Source organism: Corvus brachyrhynchos, unplaced genomic scaffold (assembly GCF_000691975.1).
Source record: "Corvus brachyrhynchos isolate BGI_N302 unplaced genomic scaffold, ASM69197v1 scaffold142, whole genome shotgun sequence".
Taxonomy (NCBI): Eukaryota; Metazoa; Chordata; class Aves; order Passeriformes; family Corvidae; genus Corvus; species Corvus brachyrhynchos.
In genome coordinates, this window is record NW_008237226.1 from 4525993 (window position 1) to 4545834 (window position 19842).

General features: G+C 38.8%; 1 protein-coding gene across 3 annotated transcripts in view; it reads left to right on the forward strand.

Moving 5' to 3' along the window:
- LOC103612359 (probable acyl-CoA dehydrogenase 6) overlaps positions 1-19842 on the forward strand; it is an 81176-nt gene that overhangs the window by 36752 nt on the left and 24582 nt on the right. For all 3 annotated transcript variants that reach the window (XM_017729291.1, XM_017729292.1, XM_017729293.1), the window contains 2 exons: positions 15359-15488; positions 18489-18595. In XM_017729291.1, the coding sequence (XP_017584780.1) occupies positions 15359-15488; positions 18489-18595 (237 nt within the window). The remainder of the gene's footprint in view (positions 1-15358; positions 15489-18488; positions 18596-19842) is intronic.

Below are 19842 nucleotides of genomic sequence, written 5' to 3' on the forward strand. Positions count from 1 at the left end.
AACAGGCAGAGACAAATTATGCTTAGGCAGGAATAACAGCAGAGCTGCTGGCAGAACCACAGTGTGACGGCCATGGCTGCTCCAGGAGTCAAGCATTCTTGTCCTGCTGGTTTCTGCTTGCAAATGGGGCAGTGGTTCATACTTAGGGATAGTCTGTTATCTTCAAACCAGTCCTCACAGTGGGTTAAGGAAAATGAGAGTCCCAGCTGGTAAAAGTCCCAAACCTGCATTTGGGGCTGCAGCCTCTGTAGAACTGTGAGCCCCCTATCCTGTTGTTAGGTTTGTCCTGTACATGCCCATTTCTGTGGAGGCCACTCTTACACCAGACAAGATTATGGGATGGCAATAAAAAAATCTTAGTCTGTTAAAGCTGAGTTCCTCTAAGCAGCAGAGCTGGGCTGTTTCTCCAGGTCTCTACCTGCCTCTGAAGAAGCTTTTTCTTACTGTTTGCTTTTTCCAGGAGGAGTCTCCAGATAAAGCACATACCAAGTTGGTTGTGAAGATTCATATTTCCTTCCACTCCTTGCTTCATTGAATTAGGTTTAAAAATAAAATACTTTTATTCTTAAACTTCCTTCTCCTTTGTTTTTTGCAAAGGTGAGCATCACTCTCCCCAGCTGTCTGCCTTCCTTTCCATGCACTTCCCTGAAATTGCTCCTCTATTGTGTTCCTTGTTAATTATACTATTCTCAGCTTCAGGGTTTCTTTTTTTTCTCCTTTGGCTTCTTCCAGACTGTGGCAAAATCCCATAACTTGCATATCAAGAGACTTGCTCGTTATACTTGTGTTAGTTATCTTGCAGCATCTACTTTGTCATAGAGACCAGAAACATCACAATAGTAAGTTGCAGGCAGTGCACTGTTTCTAAATTACTTTGTCCTTCCACACGATCCTCCTCTGTGCCTTTTACCGGTTCTGTAAATCCTGCTGTCATCATTAAGGGGAAAAAATTTTCATATTTTCAGTGAGTAGTAGGGCATTTTAAAAGAAAGTTCATAGTATAATACCAAGGCTTATTGCCTCACTGGCCATTTATTTTAAAGACATATAAAATGCTTCTGTGTTTGTGCAAGAGATAAGAAAATGAAGGTAGATGAATGGGTAAATGAAGGATAAGAGGTACAACTGTTTGGCATTCCTCTTCCTTAGTGGGAAAGACCTGATGGCAGGTAATACCTTGTATCTCTAAGTGAAATCTGACCATCAGGAAATGGGGAGGCAGCAAGGCAGTGTGGGGAGCTGAGGGTTTTTTGCTTAGCAATTGGCAGAGCACAGCACTTGTGGCTGTTGTTGACGGCAGTTGAGAAACTTAGCTAGAGGTCAGATTAAAAAAAAAATAAAGTGAGTCAACAGGGAAACATTAAGGATAATTGAATTCCAATATGATTAGTTTTTATATAACCTTGTTGCAGCACATTATCCATTGCTGGCAGGCTAAACAGAGAGGTCTCCTGATCCAGCTGTAAAATCTGTATGAATTTGGTTTGGATTTTTCCATCTTCTCTGTGTTTGTAATCAACAAAACAATCAGATCAGTAATGCCCATTCATCTTGCTAAGACATTCCAAAAACATCCTGAATGTGGGAAAAAGAAGATAAATCTTCATTAGCATAAGGAATAGGACTGAGTGAAGCACTGCCCAAAGCTGATTTCATTGGTATGATAAAGACCTTTCATTGAGGAAGAAGTTAGGGAGCAGTTTCACCCCAGGTTAGAATGGAAAACACAAATCAGAGAACAGGATTTGTCTGAAGACGCATCTTAGCTCTGGAAAGTCAGCATGGAAGGATACACTGAGAGATGGAAAACAAACAAAAATCATATCAAAGTTTGTTGTTTGATTACTCAAGCATATTCATCTTCAAAGATGTAACCAGTTTCTTATATCTCTTCATTCCAATACAGTAAAACTTGGTAGTTCTTCTCTTTTGCTTAAAGTTTTAGCCTAAAGTTTTCTGGAAACTGACAGGCTGCACACAACTTTTCAACTTCAGGGCAAGATTAACCACTCCAACACGAAGTCAGGAGCAAGCCAAATCTCAAAGAGTGAATTGCAATTAAATTGCAAGTGGAAGACTTTTTCCAGTGGTAAAACATTAGCGTGGGTAACCTCAGTCTCCAGCAGCAGAGCTTCCAAACAGCAATTTCCCTAAAATGGTAAAAGGTTGGGGTTCCTTTTGTGGGTTTTTTTTGTTTCTTTCCATAGCAATGTTTCTAACACATATGAAAAATCTGTGCAACAGGAAAATTTATCTGTTCTTTCATGTAAACCTCCTTAAAATGAAGAGAATAGTGACATGGTTTGGTTTGAAAGTGTAATTGCTAACGTCTGTCTTTTAGCATGCTATTTAGGTGAATTTGTATTTGCTGCATTTTTCATGTCTTGCTTTTGTTACTTGCTCTCAGTCCATACTTTATCAATGCTACTCCAAAATTTAGAAAACAGCATTAGCCACAATGTGAGAAGGATTTCAAACAGGAAAAAATTCTTTATTGACACATGGTGGTGTAAGAAAAACAGAAGCTTGGTCATTACCATGTTTGCAGAAATGGGAGCAAAATAAATAAGCTCTTTTTTTTCTTTTGTTTCTGTGTTGGAGTTTTTTTGTGATAGAAGATACACATTAATTCATGTTTGACTTGGTTTATGTCACCTGACTTGAAGTGATGAGGCTGTAGCCTAGAAGATGCTGTGATCTTTTCCAGACAGAAAAACTTATCTCACTTCCCCCTCCCTTTTTTTTTTGGTTTAGGTTTGTTGTTGTTGTTTTTGTTGGGTTGGGTTTTTTTTGGAAAGAGAATTCCAGCTTTACAAGTGAGGAATTGTTCATGTAAGTTTTCATTGTTTCAATGATGTATAGCATGGTCTTAAACCTTACTGCTAATTTAGAGTGTTCAGTATTCAATGCACTATGTATTTTTCCTTTCCTCAACTATTTTAAACACAGGGTGAGATTTGAGCATAAACTGATGTCTTTGGTGTGGGCTCTCTCAATCTTCATGGTTCAATATAATGATGTAGTCGGGAAAAAGGAGTTACAGTCTCTGCTGCTTTGCTCACTGTTAATTTACTGTTGCCAGAATCCCTCAGTTTGGGACTACCTGATGCTGAGAGATGCTATGCACTGGGTTAATCATAATGAGTTAGCAAATAGTTGTAGTTCTTAAGGAGGAAAAGGACTACAATAATGCACTGCTGAAAGGATGTGCAGTATGCTCAGTATCATGAAGCTTATGAGTTGTAATACATTTATTATAATTTCATCTGAGACATTGCAGAAGCTTCAGAATGGGTCACTAATTACCGATGCTTATATATCACTTTGTTTCTTCGGCTTCTAGCTCTGGATGTTGACCATGCTAATGTTGATGAAAAAGCTGCTTCACGCCTTTGAACAGCTGACCTGGCTCTTGGGCAGTTTATAAAGACAGTCTGTGTGGGGTTGGTGTCTCCACCAGACTAAGGGCACTCAGAGATGTTGACCGTGCTTTATTTTTACATAACTGTGAGATACAAGATTTGGAAATGCATTTTAAGCCAGAACCATTCCAGGGCAGACACCTGCACACTGCTGCCCCGGCTGTGCAACGTGGAAAGCCCACAGCACCTCAGCTGCAGGTGAACTCCAAGGGTCCAGCAGCAATGGGCTCCCTGTGTGGTTCATCAGGATGGTCCCTGCAGTCCCAGCCACCTCCCGTGTCATGTGCTGCCCATAAATGAGGAAACAAATTTAGCCCAACACCTCTTTCCGGTGTCTCTGAAATACTGGAAAGCTTATCAGCAGGCTCTTTGGAGACGTGGTTTGAGAGTAACAAGGAGGTGGTGGAAAATACTTCTCTCTCTGAACAGAAATGTCCAGGAGATCACAGGCAAACAAAGGATTCATCAGCAATCTTACTTAGAGTGGCTGCACAGTGAGATGTCTAACTGTGATAAAAGGTGCCTATTGTAATAAAATCCTCTTCAGTTCCCTTTCTTGCAGGCCTTTGCTGCCCAGTGGGGTCTCATGGCTACAGAAGCCTGTGGTGATAGATAGACGTGAAAATTAGGCAAATAGTTTGTGACTATTGAGTGTCCTTCTAAAATAGTGCCTCTTATGAGATGGAAAGTTATGTAACTCAAAAACATGACAAAGAGCCTTAATATATTAAAATAATTTTCTAATTGTGTGGTTTGTGTCTGGAGAGTCTTACACTACTTGCCAGTAAATTGAATGGGATTTTACTTTTTATTTCAGATGTTTCAGTTACTCATTTAGAAACAATGCACACAACAATGTAATAAACACCTGGTATCTGAGGGATGCTTGTAAATGCTTTAAAAATTCTTTGCAATTAAATGAATCTAATGGAAAGTCCATTATACAAGACCAACTTAAAAATTAGTAATAATATGTAGTTTTGACAAGAGCTTTTTCCTGCATGAAAAGGCTACTTTTCCCTCCCCTGTCATCCCCACTTTCTCTCTACATGTGGATGTGTGGGAGAGATGGGGGAAGCATGATGACTCTGGACAGTCTGTGTCCTTGGGAGGTGGAAGGACTTCAGACTCCCTGATTGGTTTTTTTGCTGTTGTTTGGTTGGTTTTGTTTTGGGTTTTTTTAAATTTGAAAGGAAGGTGTGTTATTGGCTAGATTATTGAGCCATGAAGATAGTAATTCAGGTATTTGGCAATACTTCTAAGACTATTTTTAAATATCTCCAGGAATAATTTATGAATTTCTATGAAGAATGGTTTGGGGTTTTTTTCCTCAATAAAAGTTGTTTTGCTTCTTTTATTTTAAAATATAAATATTTTAAATTCAGTTTCAGGGACATCCCATAACAATACATGTGTTGATTTAATACAATTTGACTTCCAGAATTACTTGGAGAATGCAATGAAATTTAATTCCTTTACAAATTTACTATGTGACCACATATTCAATATGTTATTGCCCTGAAAAACACATTTATTGCTATGTAACTCTAGAGGTATATTTTGAGAACAAGAATTTGAGATAAAATTTGCTGTATAGCTACTTACGAAAAAGTAAATTACTGAGATGTGTAGTGAACCCTGCTTGGATTCCTGAATGGTCTGTAAATAACAGAGGTAATATTCATAACTGTGAGAGGTCTGACTTTAACCTCAAGTGTTTATATAGTGAGTGGTGCAAATGCATCCTTACTGTAGACTATGACCAAATCTATTTTCTATTTCTGTTGGAAAAAATTACAGCTAAGCTGTATAGTAAAAGGGTAGTTATACTACTGGGGGCATGAATTCTTGGGATCATTAATTATAATTCAGGTAGGATTGGGAGTTGAGGAAGATGACAGACAGGGATGTTGTGGGGAGGATGTTTTGTTATTTTTCTTATCTCAGTCTTCTACAGATACCTTTAGCCGTGTCATTGTTCCATTTTGCACTAGGTTATTCTCTCGGTATGTTACAGACCTCAGTGTGTCACACAGGTAATTGTGTATTAGGCAGTTTGATGTGATTTTAATTGTAAACTGTATTAAAATTTTATCTGGTCTGTCGTAGGGTGCTATTATTCCCCCTTGGAACAACCTGCTTTTCATGGGTTTGAGAGCTGATATGTTACTGATTTTAAAACCAAATCAGTAAGAAGAAACAGATAATTCTGGTCAATAATAATTTCTTGGAGTGGACTACACTGGGTGATTAAATGCTTATAGAAATAATATAATACTTTGAGTAGAAGGTTCTTTTGAAGAAAACAATCTGGAATGGGAAATTTGATTTGTGGTATGCTTGCACTATACTGAAAAACATTTCATTTTTGGCCAGTACCACATACAAGGCACACCCTCCAATGTCAGTGTAAATAAAAATTGCAGTGTAGCATATTTCACACTGGAGATTGCAGTTCAGATTTGAATTCTGTTGTGTCAGCTCTTCTACAAACAGAGAGGGATTATTTATTTCATGATATGGTCTGGCTGACAAATCTTAAGGACAAGGATGCACACAGAATCATAGCCAAAAATGAGAACTGAGCCAGATATTTTCAGCTCTAGAATAGCATTTAAAATGTTTATCCACACTCGTTAAATCAAATAAAAGTTTTCAATGAAATGTTTTCTCCATGAAAATTACCAAGAATAGAGAAAGCATGGAAACTTACTGGTTTTACTGAAATACTGTCTTTGTTGGAGAAAATGAAGGGGAAAGGCATTGTTCTGACATTGCAAATAGTCTTTCATTTTTACCCCAGAACTGGTTTTTATTTTGACATTTCCTTTGTGTGTCTTTCAAAAAAAATAAGGTCACCTGACAGAAGTAATTGTAATCAGTAATCACCTGAAAAAATTGTAAACATACAATTTAATGTTACAAAAATACTCATATTTTTGCATTTTTATTTGACTTTGTTCCTGGTTTCAGATCAAACCCATTGCCTTTCCTGGAAAACTGCAAATTTGAGTTTTGTCTCAAAGAGCTCACCACAATGCATTGCTCAGATCTAGAAATATTCTTTCATAGCTTCGCTTTTGCTATCTGAAAGCAGTTTCAAAACCAGTCAGGTTTCTTAACAATCACAAATACAGAAGATGCTCTCCTTTGGTTCCTGCTGTACTGGGGAACTGAAACCTCTGGAGATGCTCCAGCAGCATGATGGGCTGTCCCGCAGAGTGAGTGGCTGGCAGCTGCCAGAGATAAGGAGCTGTGGCACTGGTGGTCCCAGCCCTGCCCATGCTGAAGGCTGTGCCAGCATAGAGATGCAGATGGTGCCAGCTGAAGAGAATTTATAAACAAGGAAATTACCTAACAGGACAGGGGTGGGCTTCTAGCTGCAGCATTACGTGATAGATGTCTCTTTAATAATTTGTTGTGTGTGACTGTGCTGGGAATATGTTGACCTGCAATGTAGCAGGTATTTTAGGATGGCATGTTATGTTTTTCTCAGTATCTGACCCAACATCTCAAGGGCTTAAGAAGTCAGCCAGTGGAAATTCATTTAGTCTTAAGTCTGAGCTGATCAGAAATTCCTGTGGAAACCTCCTGCAGTGCACTTCTGTTCCAAGTTTGGTGCTACTGAACTAAAACCCTTGTGCTGGCCAGGCTAGCTCCAGAGCATGTCCAAAGTTTATTTCATTATTCACTGCACACATGCTGAAATCCCTTTTTTTTTTTTTTTACAGTTATTGAAAACTAGCATTTTTCAAGTTTCTAACCCCATGCCCAAAATGTCAATTCTCAATTTGTAATTCCATTAGGAGATCGCAAGTTTTGGAAAATATGATCTAGTAAAATTTATGTCTTTTGGTGTGACATGTTGAGCTAAGTGTCTAAAGTTTTTCGTGTTGTTGTTTTTCCAATAAGCTTGGACTGGAATAAAAGATCTCGTAGGGAAGAAAATGAAACATAGCTTTCAGCTGATAAATATTTAGCCTTTGTATTAAATCTTAGCCTAGAAATTTTAATAAGTAGCAAAAGTAATACCTCTGTAATCCTTAAATCACTTAGTATTGCTTCTCAGATTCATTTTTTTTTTAATTGGAATGCAGAAGAAACAGAATCATCTTTTTAATATTGATTATATATCCTGATGCCTTAAAGAAATGAAAGAAATTAAATGCCTTAAAGAAATGAAAGCATTAAGTCTGCTTTTTGCTCATAGACTGTTACAAAACCGAGTACAGTGACTGCTTTTCATCCAGCTTTTAGAAATTTCTAACATACTTGTATTCAGTCATGTTACTCATCTTTTCTCTCTGTTGTGCTTAAACTGGGGAATGTTATTTAGGATATCTCTCTGTTATCCATTGATTAGTCAATCCCCATTTTCTTTCCCTGTTCACCTATGGATGGTTGAATGTCTGTATATTACTGTGTATTCCTTATAATATCTCTTTGTGCATTCACATTTAAGATCCTACTGGAAGAAAATCTGCCGTGATGCAGAGTAATGTGAACTTTTTGTAGGAGTTTGTGGTAGTTCACGTGAGAGGACGAGTCCTGACTAGGAGCACCAGCAGCACATATAGATGATGTGCCTGCTTCATTCTTGTACAGGTGTGGGGTTAATTACCTGTTCAAAATGAACAAACATGTTTAAGATAGCTGAGCAGCTGTGCAGACATTTTCTTGGGAGGAAGAGTGCATTTTACGTGGGGCTGACAGATGCTGATGACGGATTTTGGAGCCTCTGAGGGCTGACTCATGGTTGTGTCAGTAGGACTGCAGTGGACGTGCACGTTGTTGAAGGATTTGAGGCAGTGGTGGCCTGATTGTCAGAAGGGTGGCTGCCTTCAAGCTGGAGAGAAGCAGCACTCACTGCTGGATACGCCTGACTCAGAGAATTTACTTGAGCATCCACAAGCCATGTTTAGAGCAGGCGAATGTGCAAGAGCTTGCAGCAATGTGTGTGTTCGATGCACATGAGGAGCTTGGCAGTTGTTGCTGGTTGACTGATCTCAAGCAGCAGGCAAGGTTGCAAAAATATCCTTGAAACCCATTCTATGATTTGTTTATGAGCTTGCCCAAAGAGAAGTCCCATGAGAAGCAACATGGCTTTGCCACTGAAGCTCAGGAGGGGTGATATTCAGCCCATATACTTCTTGACTTCATTTTTCTATGTGTTTGCGGTTTTTTTCATTTTCTTTATGCTGCGGCATTTAGTTTGACTGACATTTTCAAATGTACCATAATTGAGATCTGTACTCTTTAATTGCAAAGAAAAAATTGTAGGGTGGTCTAACTACTTCAGGTAAATTCTAGTTTCTTTGGAATAGATGTTGGATCAGACCTGAGTAGGGAAAAATAAACTCCATTTAAAACTCCAGGCAGAAGATGACTGAGGAGTCTGTGATCAGGGATTGCTTAAAGTTTTTCTCTGACTTGGAGCTGATGCGATAGCTGGTGCCTGGGGCTCTGTGCACTTTGGATCTTCTTTTTCCTCTTTTGTGTTTTGGCTACTGCATCTTTTACATTGTTAATGTGTCTTATGTTGCCATGTGCACATTTTATTCTATTGTACCAGGCAACTTAGCTTTTCCTTCCCCATAACATTGTTTGTACACAATTTGGGGGGGTTGCGTTACATTGTTTTTAAGAGCTCTGATAACCTTCTGGGTTGGAAGTTTTATGCAGATGTGACTGGTGACTCAATGTCACTGGGGATATACTGCATAACCACGTAGAAAATTAAGAAAACTTACAAATTTGTGAGGGATGATTTAGAAAGCAGAGGGTAGCAAGTTCAGCTGTTGACAACTTAGTGATTTAGAATATACTGCTCTGGCTTTTAAAAGTGTCTTATACAGCTTTGAACCCTTTTCAAACGTGTCCATGCTGCCCCTAGCTGGGGCCAGGTCTGTGTGGTGCATTTATCTGCTTAGCGGCAGTATTTATCTGCTCAATGGTAGGCACTGCCAAGTTCCTCTGTGGTATTTTGTGGTGGTGTTATAGAAGGGTTTTTATCCTTACACTGGGGGAGAAGTTTCTCCTTTATTTTACAGTGTGGCTCTGTCTTAACCTAAAACAGTGCTAGACAGACCCAACCACTTTAGTCATCTCAGTAAATTTAGTTTCTGTGGTGACAACTGTGATGACTTCTGTAGCAAGAGGGAACAGAATAGAGAATACAGAAGATAGGAGTATTGTAGAAACAAGTATTTTGCATTGTTAATTGCTCTTGGGATTGTACTTGGTCTGCTAACCATGAGTGTTTGAAAAGTAATGAGAAGCCAATCCATATTTTTCCTTTGCAAGGGTTACTGGATCAAAAGAGTAATAGTTAAAGTTTGGTTAGCAGAGTAAGTCCTTATCTGTCTTGGAAATTTTGGTTGAAGTAGTATCTGTGAGAGAGCAAGTACTGAATGTGACTGCAGTCTTTCTAGGATCAACCAAACAAAATCTTGAAACACTATAATTTTTCCTGGTTTGGGACAAACTTTCATTCAAATGATAGAGTTTGGTCTATCTGACTATGGTAATCTGTTATAAGGAACTTTGCATCTGGTACAAGGGTTGGTTTGTGTCAAGAGTTTTTGTTCTTGGTTGGTTTTTTTGGTTTGTCATTTTTTGTAAATTGATTGGGGGAGGGGAGGAATAGCCAAAAAATGCATATGTCTTAATCGCAACAAGAGTAAAGTGCACTCGCAGTGTTTCTATTACACTAAATGAGAGGTTTTTTCCTCTACACCCAGCCAGAAGCAAATAACCAAGAAGGCAGGAGGTGTTTTCTGAACTTCATTAGTCTCAGCTTTTCAGAATGGGTTATGGGAAATTGCAGAAGACACAAGAGTACACCCATGGTGATTCTTTAAATTCCTTCTATATAAAGCAGAGGAAAGGAATTATGATATGGATTTCTGTACTGTCCTACCTGATGACATTTGCAGCTATGTAGCTTCAAGGCTCTTTGCAGTTCTCTGGAGCTGAAATTCTTGAACCGTATTTATGACAGGTGAATAAGGTTTGAACACTTAAATTTTACTACTGTTGATTTAAAATTGTAGGCTGTGGTGAAAACTGGCATTTAGCTCTGTCTTCGTAGTGTCAAATATAGGAGTCTCTCAGACCTATCTACAAAATGGGACTTGATTCATGCTTTATTTGTCTTTCTAGTCACTAGAAGTGAGAGCACATATTTGTTTTTTTCTTGCACTGAGTTAGGTGCCAATAGTAGAAATAATACTGAGTGATTTTCTTAGGTGTAGATTTACTTTATTTCACTTTCACTTTATTGAAACTTTGGAAACCATGTAAACAAACAAATTATATATGCATTTAAAATGGAGTTCTGGATATGGCTGTATTGTGTTATCACCATTCCATTTTCCAGGCTCACTTACATTCTTAAAACATTGAGGACCACCTGTTTCACCTTGCTTTCACTTACTTACAGACCCCTTTCACCACAGATGTTGTCATTCCCACTGACAGCTACTAGAAGGGATTCAGAAACAAATTCCACAGAGAGACACTTGTAAACTCTTACAAATTTTTGACTAGAGACTTCAAGCCTGTCTCATCATTGAACAGAGTCATATTTGAACAGGGATCCTGAACAAGTGGCAAGAAATGCTCTGGTCTTCACAAAAGTGAAATGATTATATGAAAGACTTCAGCTTCTCATTTGCCTTTATGAGTCCTTTTTCATAGACTTTCTCTGCCTTTGTTTTTCCAATTGATCTTCTCAGCAGTGTTTCTATTTTGACATGTTGCAACTGGAGATCATGTCTTGCTCTTTTATTTGTAGTTTTGGGCATCATCTGTGCTGTGTGCCCCATATTCATATATAAAAGTCCTGATACCCTAAATTATCAAATCTAATAGAATGTACATCTTTTTGCATCTTTTAAGAAGAATGTTTTTTTAAGATTCACTGTGTTCTTTTGGATTCCTATTCCACTGCCAGGGTCACAGACATTTCATGTAAAAATTTGCTGATCTATATAAAATAAGGAGCTTTTGCAGAGTGGGAGTGTTAAAATAATGCGATGGTGGTGATTAGTAGAAAAGCAGAGAGCCAATTTAAAGGAATAGGTTAATATACTGACTATGGTGTGGTGGGTTCACCTTGGCCAGCTGTTAGCTCACTCCCCCTCTTCAACAGAACAGGGAAGAAAATACAGTACCAAGGCCTGGCTGTCGAGAAAAGTCAGGGAGACTGGTCACCATTTACTGTCATGGTAAAAAGCAGACTTGGCTGGGGGAAAATTATTTTAATTTCCTGCCAATTAAAGTAGATTTGTGTAATGGGAAGCAAAGGCAAATTAAAACAAGGTGTTCCACCATCCTCTTCCCCTTATTCCCAAGTTCAGCTTCAGTTCTTCATTCCTGAGTCATCTACCTCACTCCCCACCCCAAGTGGCACGGCAGGATGGGGAGGGGAGGTTGTAGTCAGTCCATAGCACATCCTCTCTGCTATTCTTCCCTCCTCACACTTTTTCCTTCCTGCACCTTGGGTCCTGTCCATGGGCTGCAGTGCAGAATCTTTATTTATTTGTATGTTCCTGTGCTCTCTGCTCTGGGCCTTATGTTTTAATTGCTTTGTAAAAGAATCTGAAATCCGACAATGGATAAGATATTGTATTAGGCCATTTAATAGCTGAAAGTTGTGCTATTATCATCAAAACAGAAATAATTTGAATATAACTGAGTTGCCTTTTTCTACCTGTTTTCAATTATAAAAGCAATAGTTCATTAGACTTTCTGCCTAGTTTAATCTAGTTCGTGTTTTGTTCTTTTAAATTTCTTGCAAATTAAAAATGGTAATGTAGCCAAGCAATTCTCTGAAGGTCCCTCATCTCATTTTAAAGTAAAATGAAATATTTACCCCAGAAATGTGAATATTTAAATATAGTTTGTTATTCTTGATGTGGGGGGTTTTTTGGGGGTTTTTTGGGGGGCGGGCAGAGGGGTTGGTTGGTTGGTTGTTTTGTAAAGCACTCAAATCTAGAATTTATTTGGTTTCTTTCATTATGGATTTTTCACCAAAAATTTCACCAAAGTGTTCACTCCTCTGTTAGGCATGGTGTTTGCTCTTCTGAATTAAAGTTTAATTGACCTATTAGCATAATATCATGGTACAGGTATTTCCAAGAAGTTTTTTTCATTGATGAGACTGGCGAATACAAACCTACTACCACCAGCATATTCCCTTTTTCATAAATAAGTGTTATTCCAAAAAATAAGTCCTACTCCAAATAAAAATTAAACATTAAGTCCGTAAAACATTCACCATCATCACTGAAACAGATAGAAAAAAGAATGGCCTGGTGGTTTTGTCTCCGATTAAGAGCTGAATCCCATGTCATGCAGGAGAATGCGCTTGGACCAGCCCCACAATATCTGGCCGGAGTTCCAGCAGTGGGGCTGTGAACACCAGGCTGCCACCAGGAGCTGAGGGAAAAAGGAAGTTGCTTTGGTGCTTGTAGCCAGCACTGCCAGCTATTGCTGTGTGTGACACCCCTGGCAGCCTGGCTCGGTGTGGAGGCCCAGTTCTCCAAAGAGATGGGACACAACTGTGCTTCGCCATGCCCTAGGTTACCCAAATTACTGGGGAAATAACATCACAGACTGCACTGACAAGTCAATCGCCACCTTGATCAAGTATTCAGGGCTCAAAAAGACATTCTCTATCATTGTCCATCAAATCACTCACATTTCTCCATGAAAATTTAGCTTCTTGGCTCCTGGAACAGAACTGATGAAAGCTTAGGTGTGGTCTGATTAATATTTTTCCATTTGCTTCTGCCCTTCCTGCCTGCATCTGTGGTTGTCTCTTGCATTTTCTATCCCCAGATCATAAAATCTTTGGATTTTATCATCTCTTTGCCTGGCAGGACTTCCCTCTCCACCCCCAGCTCCCAAAGCTTCATTCTGTCCTTTGGTCAGAAATCCTTTCATTGTCATTCCTTTAAAAGTTGGCCTTTTGCAGCACTTTGTTTTTAAAATGTACTGCTTAGTAATTAATCTCAAATGAGAGCAATAAGAGTCTGTTATGTGGTAATATACAATGGACTGTGGTATGGACAAAGAATGTCTGTAAGCTGTATACTCGGATAAAGTAGCCCTTCTTTGGGTCAGTTTTGTGCATAACATTCCTCCTGGGAAGTTACTTCGGGTAAATCTAGAAACTAAGGTTTTGATCTGTGAAATTTAAGTGAAAGATGGGAATATAACTGCCTTGTAGACAAAACTAAAGATAAAATCAGTAATAACAGTAGTTTGGCAATAAAAGTATTGACTGATTTAAAAAAAAATAAAATCTAATGAAAAGCATTTGTGAGGTGCCAAACCTGAGGTTATCTTTTATAATTCTGCTATAGATCCATACAAAATTAGCAAAATCTCTCTCATGCCAGATATCTTTAAACAGTCCTGTCTTTACCTGCACATGCTTTCCTAACTGCTCCTCAGAGCATTCTTTTGCTGATGGGGGCTGTGTAAAGGCAAGAAAATTAGATTATGTTAAACACATTTCCATATTGTTATTGTTTCATTGTACTGCTTAAGCTCACAGTAGGAACTTTAAGATTGCGTATATTTTTAAGAAACATTCTTTTCAAGCAAAAGTTTGGAAAAGTAGCCATTTTTTAATTCTGACAGTCTAGACTATTCAGTATGACCTAAGGAGAAGTGTTCTTTGCAAACCAAATTTTATGCTTTGCCTTTCCTACTGTGTTTTCCTTTCAGCAGGGAAAGGATGCACAAAGATAGTTCCTGTGGGTTTAGGAAACAGATGATAGCATGCAAAGCCCCATGTTCATACGCACTGTGGTGTTTTGACTTTTATTTAATGGTGTTTTTTGAAAACTTCAGAGCAGGTCAGTAGAGCGGTGTACTCAGTGTTTGAGGTCAGCAAGTGAAAACAAAAGAGGGTCATCTGCCCCTTATTGTGTGTGTGAGGGGTGAGGGTTTGTTTCTATTTATTTGAAATTTTCTTAGCCGGTCTTCAAGGCAGCTAAAAAACGAGGAGGTAACGTTATCTAATCACAGCTGCTCATCCAACTAATGACGTCAAGCAGTAACCTTTGCTTTCTCACCATATTTCCTTTGAACTGTAAGCTATTTAATACAGCTAAAAATTATCTCATCCACCATAGCAATGTAGCCCTTTTCTGTGCTTCACTTTGTAGTGGGTTTATCAGCACTGGGCATGGGAGTGAGGTGAAGAATAATTTTTTCTTTAATTGAATTTGCAGATTGGAATATGGAGGGGAGAAGGGGAGCAATGGGCTGTGCTGGCACCAGGCCAGCATCCCAGGTTGTCAGTCCCCTATGAACAAAGAATGCTTTAATCACTGCACAGACCAGGTGCCAGGGTATGAAATACATGTGTTCGGTACTGTAGTTGTGCCTAACGTGAATTTTGAGCGATGGCAGTAATTTAGCATAGAAACACAACCTGCATGTGGTCTCACTCCATGCCGACTTGATTGCTGTGTCTGAGCAAGATGATTCCATTGTTGGATGAGAGCGGGTGTCAGGTGTTATCATGGGGAAATAAAAGCACTTCTTACCTTGTGTTGTGATCTGTTCATATGACCTTGCTGTTGGAAAGAATAATTTTGCCTTCTGATATAATTTTCAACAGCATGTCACTTCTTCCTGCTGCTTACAGTAAAAGTAATGAGGCTACTTAGGATACTCAGAGGTGACCTGATGTGCACATGGATAATTAGAGTGGGTGTAATTCTCAATTCAGACACTGTAAAGAATAGCGTGGTATTGCTTTTGTGAAAGGAAAGCTGGTAATTGTCAAATACTTAAAAATTAGCAGTTAAATTGCAGTTGGCAAGTGCTTGCAGTAGCAACATCTTTTTGTGTTGTTGTTTTTCTTGCTGCTTATGCCAGTCTAGAACATGAGAATCATAGATCTGTTTTTTCCTCAGAATATGGTGGCATGGGCTTGGACTTCTCCTATAATATTGCAGTGGCAGAAGAGCTGGGAAATATCCGCTGTGGAGGTATTACTATGGCTATTGGAGTGCAAGCTGGCATGGCTACTCCTGCTCTTACAAGGTAATTTTCAGAAAGTTTAGTTTAGCCTAAAACCCAAAGTGTCATGAGTAGAGAAAAACAACAGTGTATATTTCCTGTCCAGCCTGAGGAAAGAACCTCCTTCCTCTCTGCTTCTCTCAGACAGTTTGGTTTAGGGGAGAAAATACTCTTTTTTTTAATATATTTTTAACGCTAGAGTATTATATGTTAAAACATAAGCCTTGTTTAGTAGTAGATTATATGTTTACAAACACAGAATTTTGGTGCCACAACCAATTAAAAAATTTAATTCCAGAATCCAAGTTATTGGTGTTTGTCTTTTTTCTTAGCCAGATATGCCAGTGCAGTAATATTAAGGATGTGTTTAGTTGCAGTGATTAGGATCAATCTAATTCTGTTTTATAATTTACTTGTTCCTTTTCCAGCTTTGCAAGGTGTCAATCCTAAAGTTGTAGCACATATATCATGCTTCCTAAATATGCCCATTCTGGATAATTAATCATTTTTCTTTTTCTCGGCAGCTATGTCAGTGTTCCCATTTTAGTCACTTGCTATCATTCAGGCTCCTGCACTTGCTCAATCTGTTTTGTTGGGTTTTTTCCTCCCTCAATAAAACTGACAGTTACCAACTTCTTCATGTGGTAGTTTCACAGACATTCTGTGTCATAGCAACAGTTTTTAAAACTAGACTGGGGCAACTGACTGATCCAGCAGTTTGCCCCTGGAATGTGGATACACCCAAAATTCTGGAAGATGAGGTGCCACCCTTGTCAACAGCATACCTGGGAATGAATATCAAAAAAAGTTAGTTTTACTATGTGATTTATTGTTTGCTGTAAAGGAGAGAAGCTGCAGCTGACAATCAGAACATATAAACAGAACTGTGTGGATCACAGAAGTGTTATATCTGTATTTTGCCATGGTTTCTTTTCTTTCCTTTTGCCTTCTAATTATGGTATTGTATACCACCGGAATTTTTGTCTTTGTTTTCATGACATTCCACCAATGTTAGTTACGAAGTATGGAGCAAGAAAGGATGAACCACTTTCATGCAACTCGGTGTGTCAGAATCTCACACTTGGGACTTCTGTGTTACACAGGATCAACAAGATTCATTGACTGTAGACTTGTGTGTGTGTGTATGGATACCCAAATGCATAGAAATGTATTTTATAGTGATGCTAAGGCTGCACAGTTAATCACATGGGAAACTGTGTTCTGGGGTATGACCCCAACCAGAAAGCAGACATGGTCAGGTCTGTCTTGAGCCAGAGCACGATCTCCTTGAAAGTAGAGTTTTCTAATTCTGTAGCTGTTAAACTGGGAAGAAGTGGGTATCACATTTGTGCAAGCCTGAGGTTTTTCTGGGATGCATTTAAGATGGGTAGAATTTTACAGAAATGACATATTTCTAGCAGAAAGCTAGCAGTTGAGCAAGAAGCTAGCTGTCTCCTGCAAGGCACATCTTCTGAAGATAGAGTTGCATGACTTTTTTTTGATTGCAAAATAATATCTTCTACAGCAACATTTTTGGAAAGAACTGAACTGTTTTCTGGAACTCAAAACAAAGAAAGACATCAAACCAAAAATATCACCCTAAGAAAAGTTCTTGCTGTGAAAATTCTCTGTTGAAATGCTAAAGGTTAGCAAAGTTTCAAGCGTCAGAAAGCATTGCCAAAAATCACCACTATCTGCTCTCATTATCTAGTTTTCCATGTTGTTGGTTGGGTTGTTTGGGGTTTTTTTTGACTAATGAATGTGCAACTAGCCATACTTGATCATACCCATGGAAAGTTAAAAAAAAAGTATACTGCCTAACAGACATGGGAACTTTGTTCCAGTATGCTAGAGTGAGCAGTAAGCACTCCAAACTTGCTTCTTGTATTTATTTGGGATTGCTGCTGTGATTTTCAGCAGAGACAGGACTAGGAATTGAGCTCCTTGTGTGCACCAAGTGGAAGTGTCTGCCAGATCCCAGTCTGTTCTCTGGCTGTCCCATGTCCTTTGTGCCAGGGCTGGTTGGAGGGGATGGCTTAGTCTTAGCTTGAATGGCCCCACTCCTTTGGAAGTACTGGAACTATGTTTTAGAAGGAGGCCCCAGTGAGCCTAAGGAGGCGAGTGATGATGATGACCTGAGAAGCCTCATACCAAAGAGGAGGCTGAGGAGGAACTTGAATTTATGGATTCCTGCACACAGAAGACATTTCATGACCCAAGGAATTTTTCAGTCACACAAGAGAGGTTCAAGAACTGGACCTTGAACTCACCATTCACACTGGAGAAGAAATCAGTGAATGTTAATTAGGATAAAATCAAGCATAAAATGAGATGGACCATATTTTGAATGGATATGAGCTTCTAAACAATGGGAAAATAGTGTGTACCTCTTAACTGAACTGAAATACAGCCAAGTGAAATTTTTGTGTTAAAATACCATCAACAGCTTGCTGTTTCCCTTTTTATTTTTGTAGAGATAAAAGAGCAGCTGAGAAGAAGCATTAATGGATTTTACTATGTGATTTAAATATATTAAGATATAAATAATTTAAATACATATATTTGCAGATGGTGGCCATGACATGTCATAACTTTTCAGTCATCACTAAAACCTGGCAAAGAGCTGGTGCAGAAGTCAGAAGATAAACAGAGAGCAGGTCCTCCATCTTGGCTGACTTCAGGAGCATAAAGGGGAATCCTCAGGGGTTATGTTTATTTAGATCTGGAACTTTTAAAGCAACAATCATAAAGATAGATTTTGGGCATCTAGGCCACACATTTCTGTGGGAATAAGATGCCTGAATACTTTTGACTTGTATGAAATGATTGTGGCTGCACTTCTGGTCAAGACTGAATCACAGCTTTGGAAGGTATCTGTTCTATCTTTTGGCTCTGGGACAGCTTTAACCTGGTCATAGGAAAACTGATCACTGTGTGGGTAGAACAAGATTTGTAACTAACGCCTAAATAAAACTGACCTTCATAAGCTTTTAATAGCCTATCTTTTTCATTATTTTGTTGCAGGTTTGGTTCCCATGAGTTGAAAAAACAGTTCCTCATACCAACTATAGCTGGTGATTTTGTGGCTTGCTTGGGAATCAGTGAAGCTGGAGCTGGGTCAGATGTTGCAAGTAAGTTAACCTAGCAAACTGCCAGTTTTAGACAGCTTGATGTTTTAATGGAAAGAATCTGTTTTTCCTGACACTTCACTTTGCCCCCATCCTTTGTAATAAACAAAAGGAAGGAAAGTCTGGTGTGGTGAGGGCAAAAAGTAACATTCCAGGAACATAACACATGTTTCTCATGCATCCAAAAGCAATCAATTTTAACATATTTGTCAGCTGAATCAATGGAGTAACCTTGTATAGGCTGAGCACAAGAGATTTTTTTCTTTTATACTGGCCCCAGTTTTCTTCTACTGTTGTCCTGCTGCTGCCTCCCTGCTCTGTCCAGGCTCACCGCTGGCAGGAGCGCTCCAGCACCTCATTAGTTGCACAGCCAGCGTCAGTCATGCAACTCTAGATGTACGTGACGGGGAACATAACCTGTTCAGCTGTACTGGAACTTGCACTGCCTTAACACAACCTCTCCTCTGAATGGGGGCAAACTACAGAGCCACTCTGTTCTGAAAATGATGGCATCACTTTCACAATGATTTCCTCTTGCTCATCCTTACCACACCTCAGCCCCTTCTGTCATTCTGGTGAAGCAAAAATATATCTCAACTGCTGATTGCTTTATTTAGAGGTAATGAAGAATTTGTGATGTCAAATCTGTTACCTTTGTAATTTAGTTACTTCGCATGCAACTGTTTTTCTTGGTTTAATGCAAGAATATGTTTAAAAACCTGAACAAATGAAACTATTACTCTAAAGTGCCTGAGGCAGTAGAAAATTTGAACAATTAAACCAAAACAGATACTGTGGAAAATGAAAAGATGTCTCCTCTGATGCTGAATCATGGGCTCCATGGAAAAGAGAATGGTAAGTGACCACTTTTAGAGGTTTAGTTGGACAGAGCATGGCTAAGTTGAACACATTGTGTTCTTACAAATTACTGAGACATTTTCCTGCAGACAAACTTGCCAAGTATGAGATATTTTTTATCGTAGGAGTCCTATATCCATCTCTGTGACCAAACTCCTGTTGGTTTTTTCAAGGCAAATAGATAAACATCCAGCTGCAAGGGTGCAGTAGGTAGATTTCAAGAACGTTAATGTGGATAATGAAATCATGGGACTAAATCTTCCTGCATGATCCATTGCTGTTTTCCTTTCTGGGTTAATTGAATTTGTTCATAAGAAAAATTCCATTATTGTAGTAGACTTGTTTATTAAAGAGCAACTATTAATAATACTTAATAATTAGAAATAATAAAT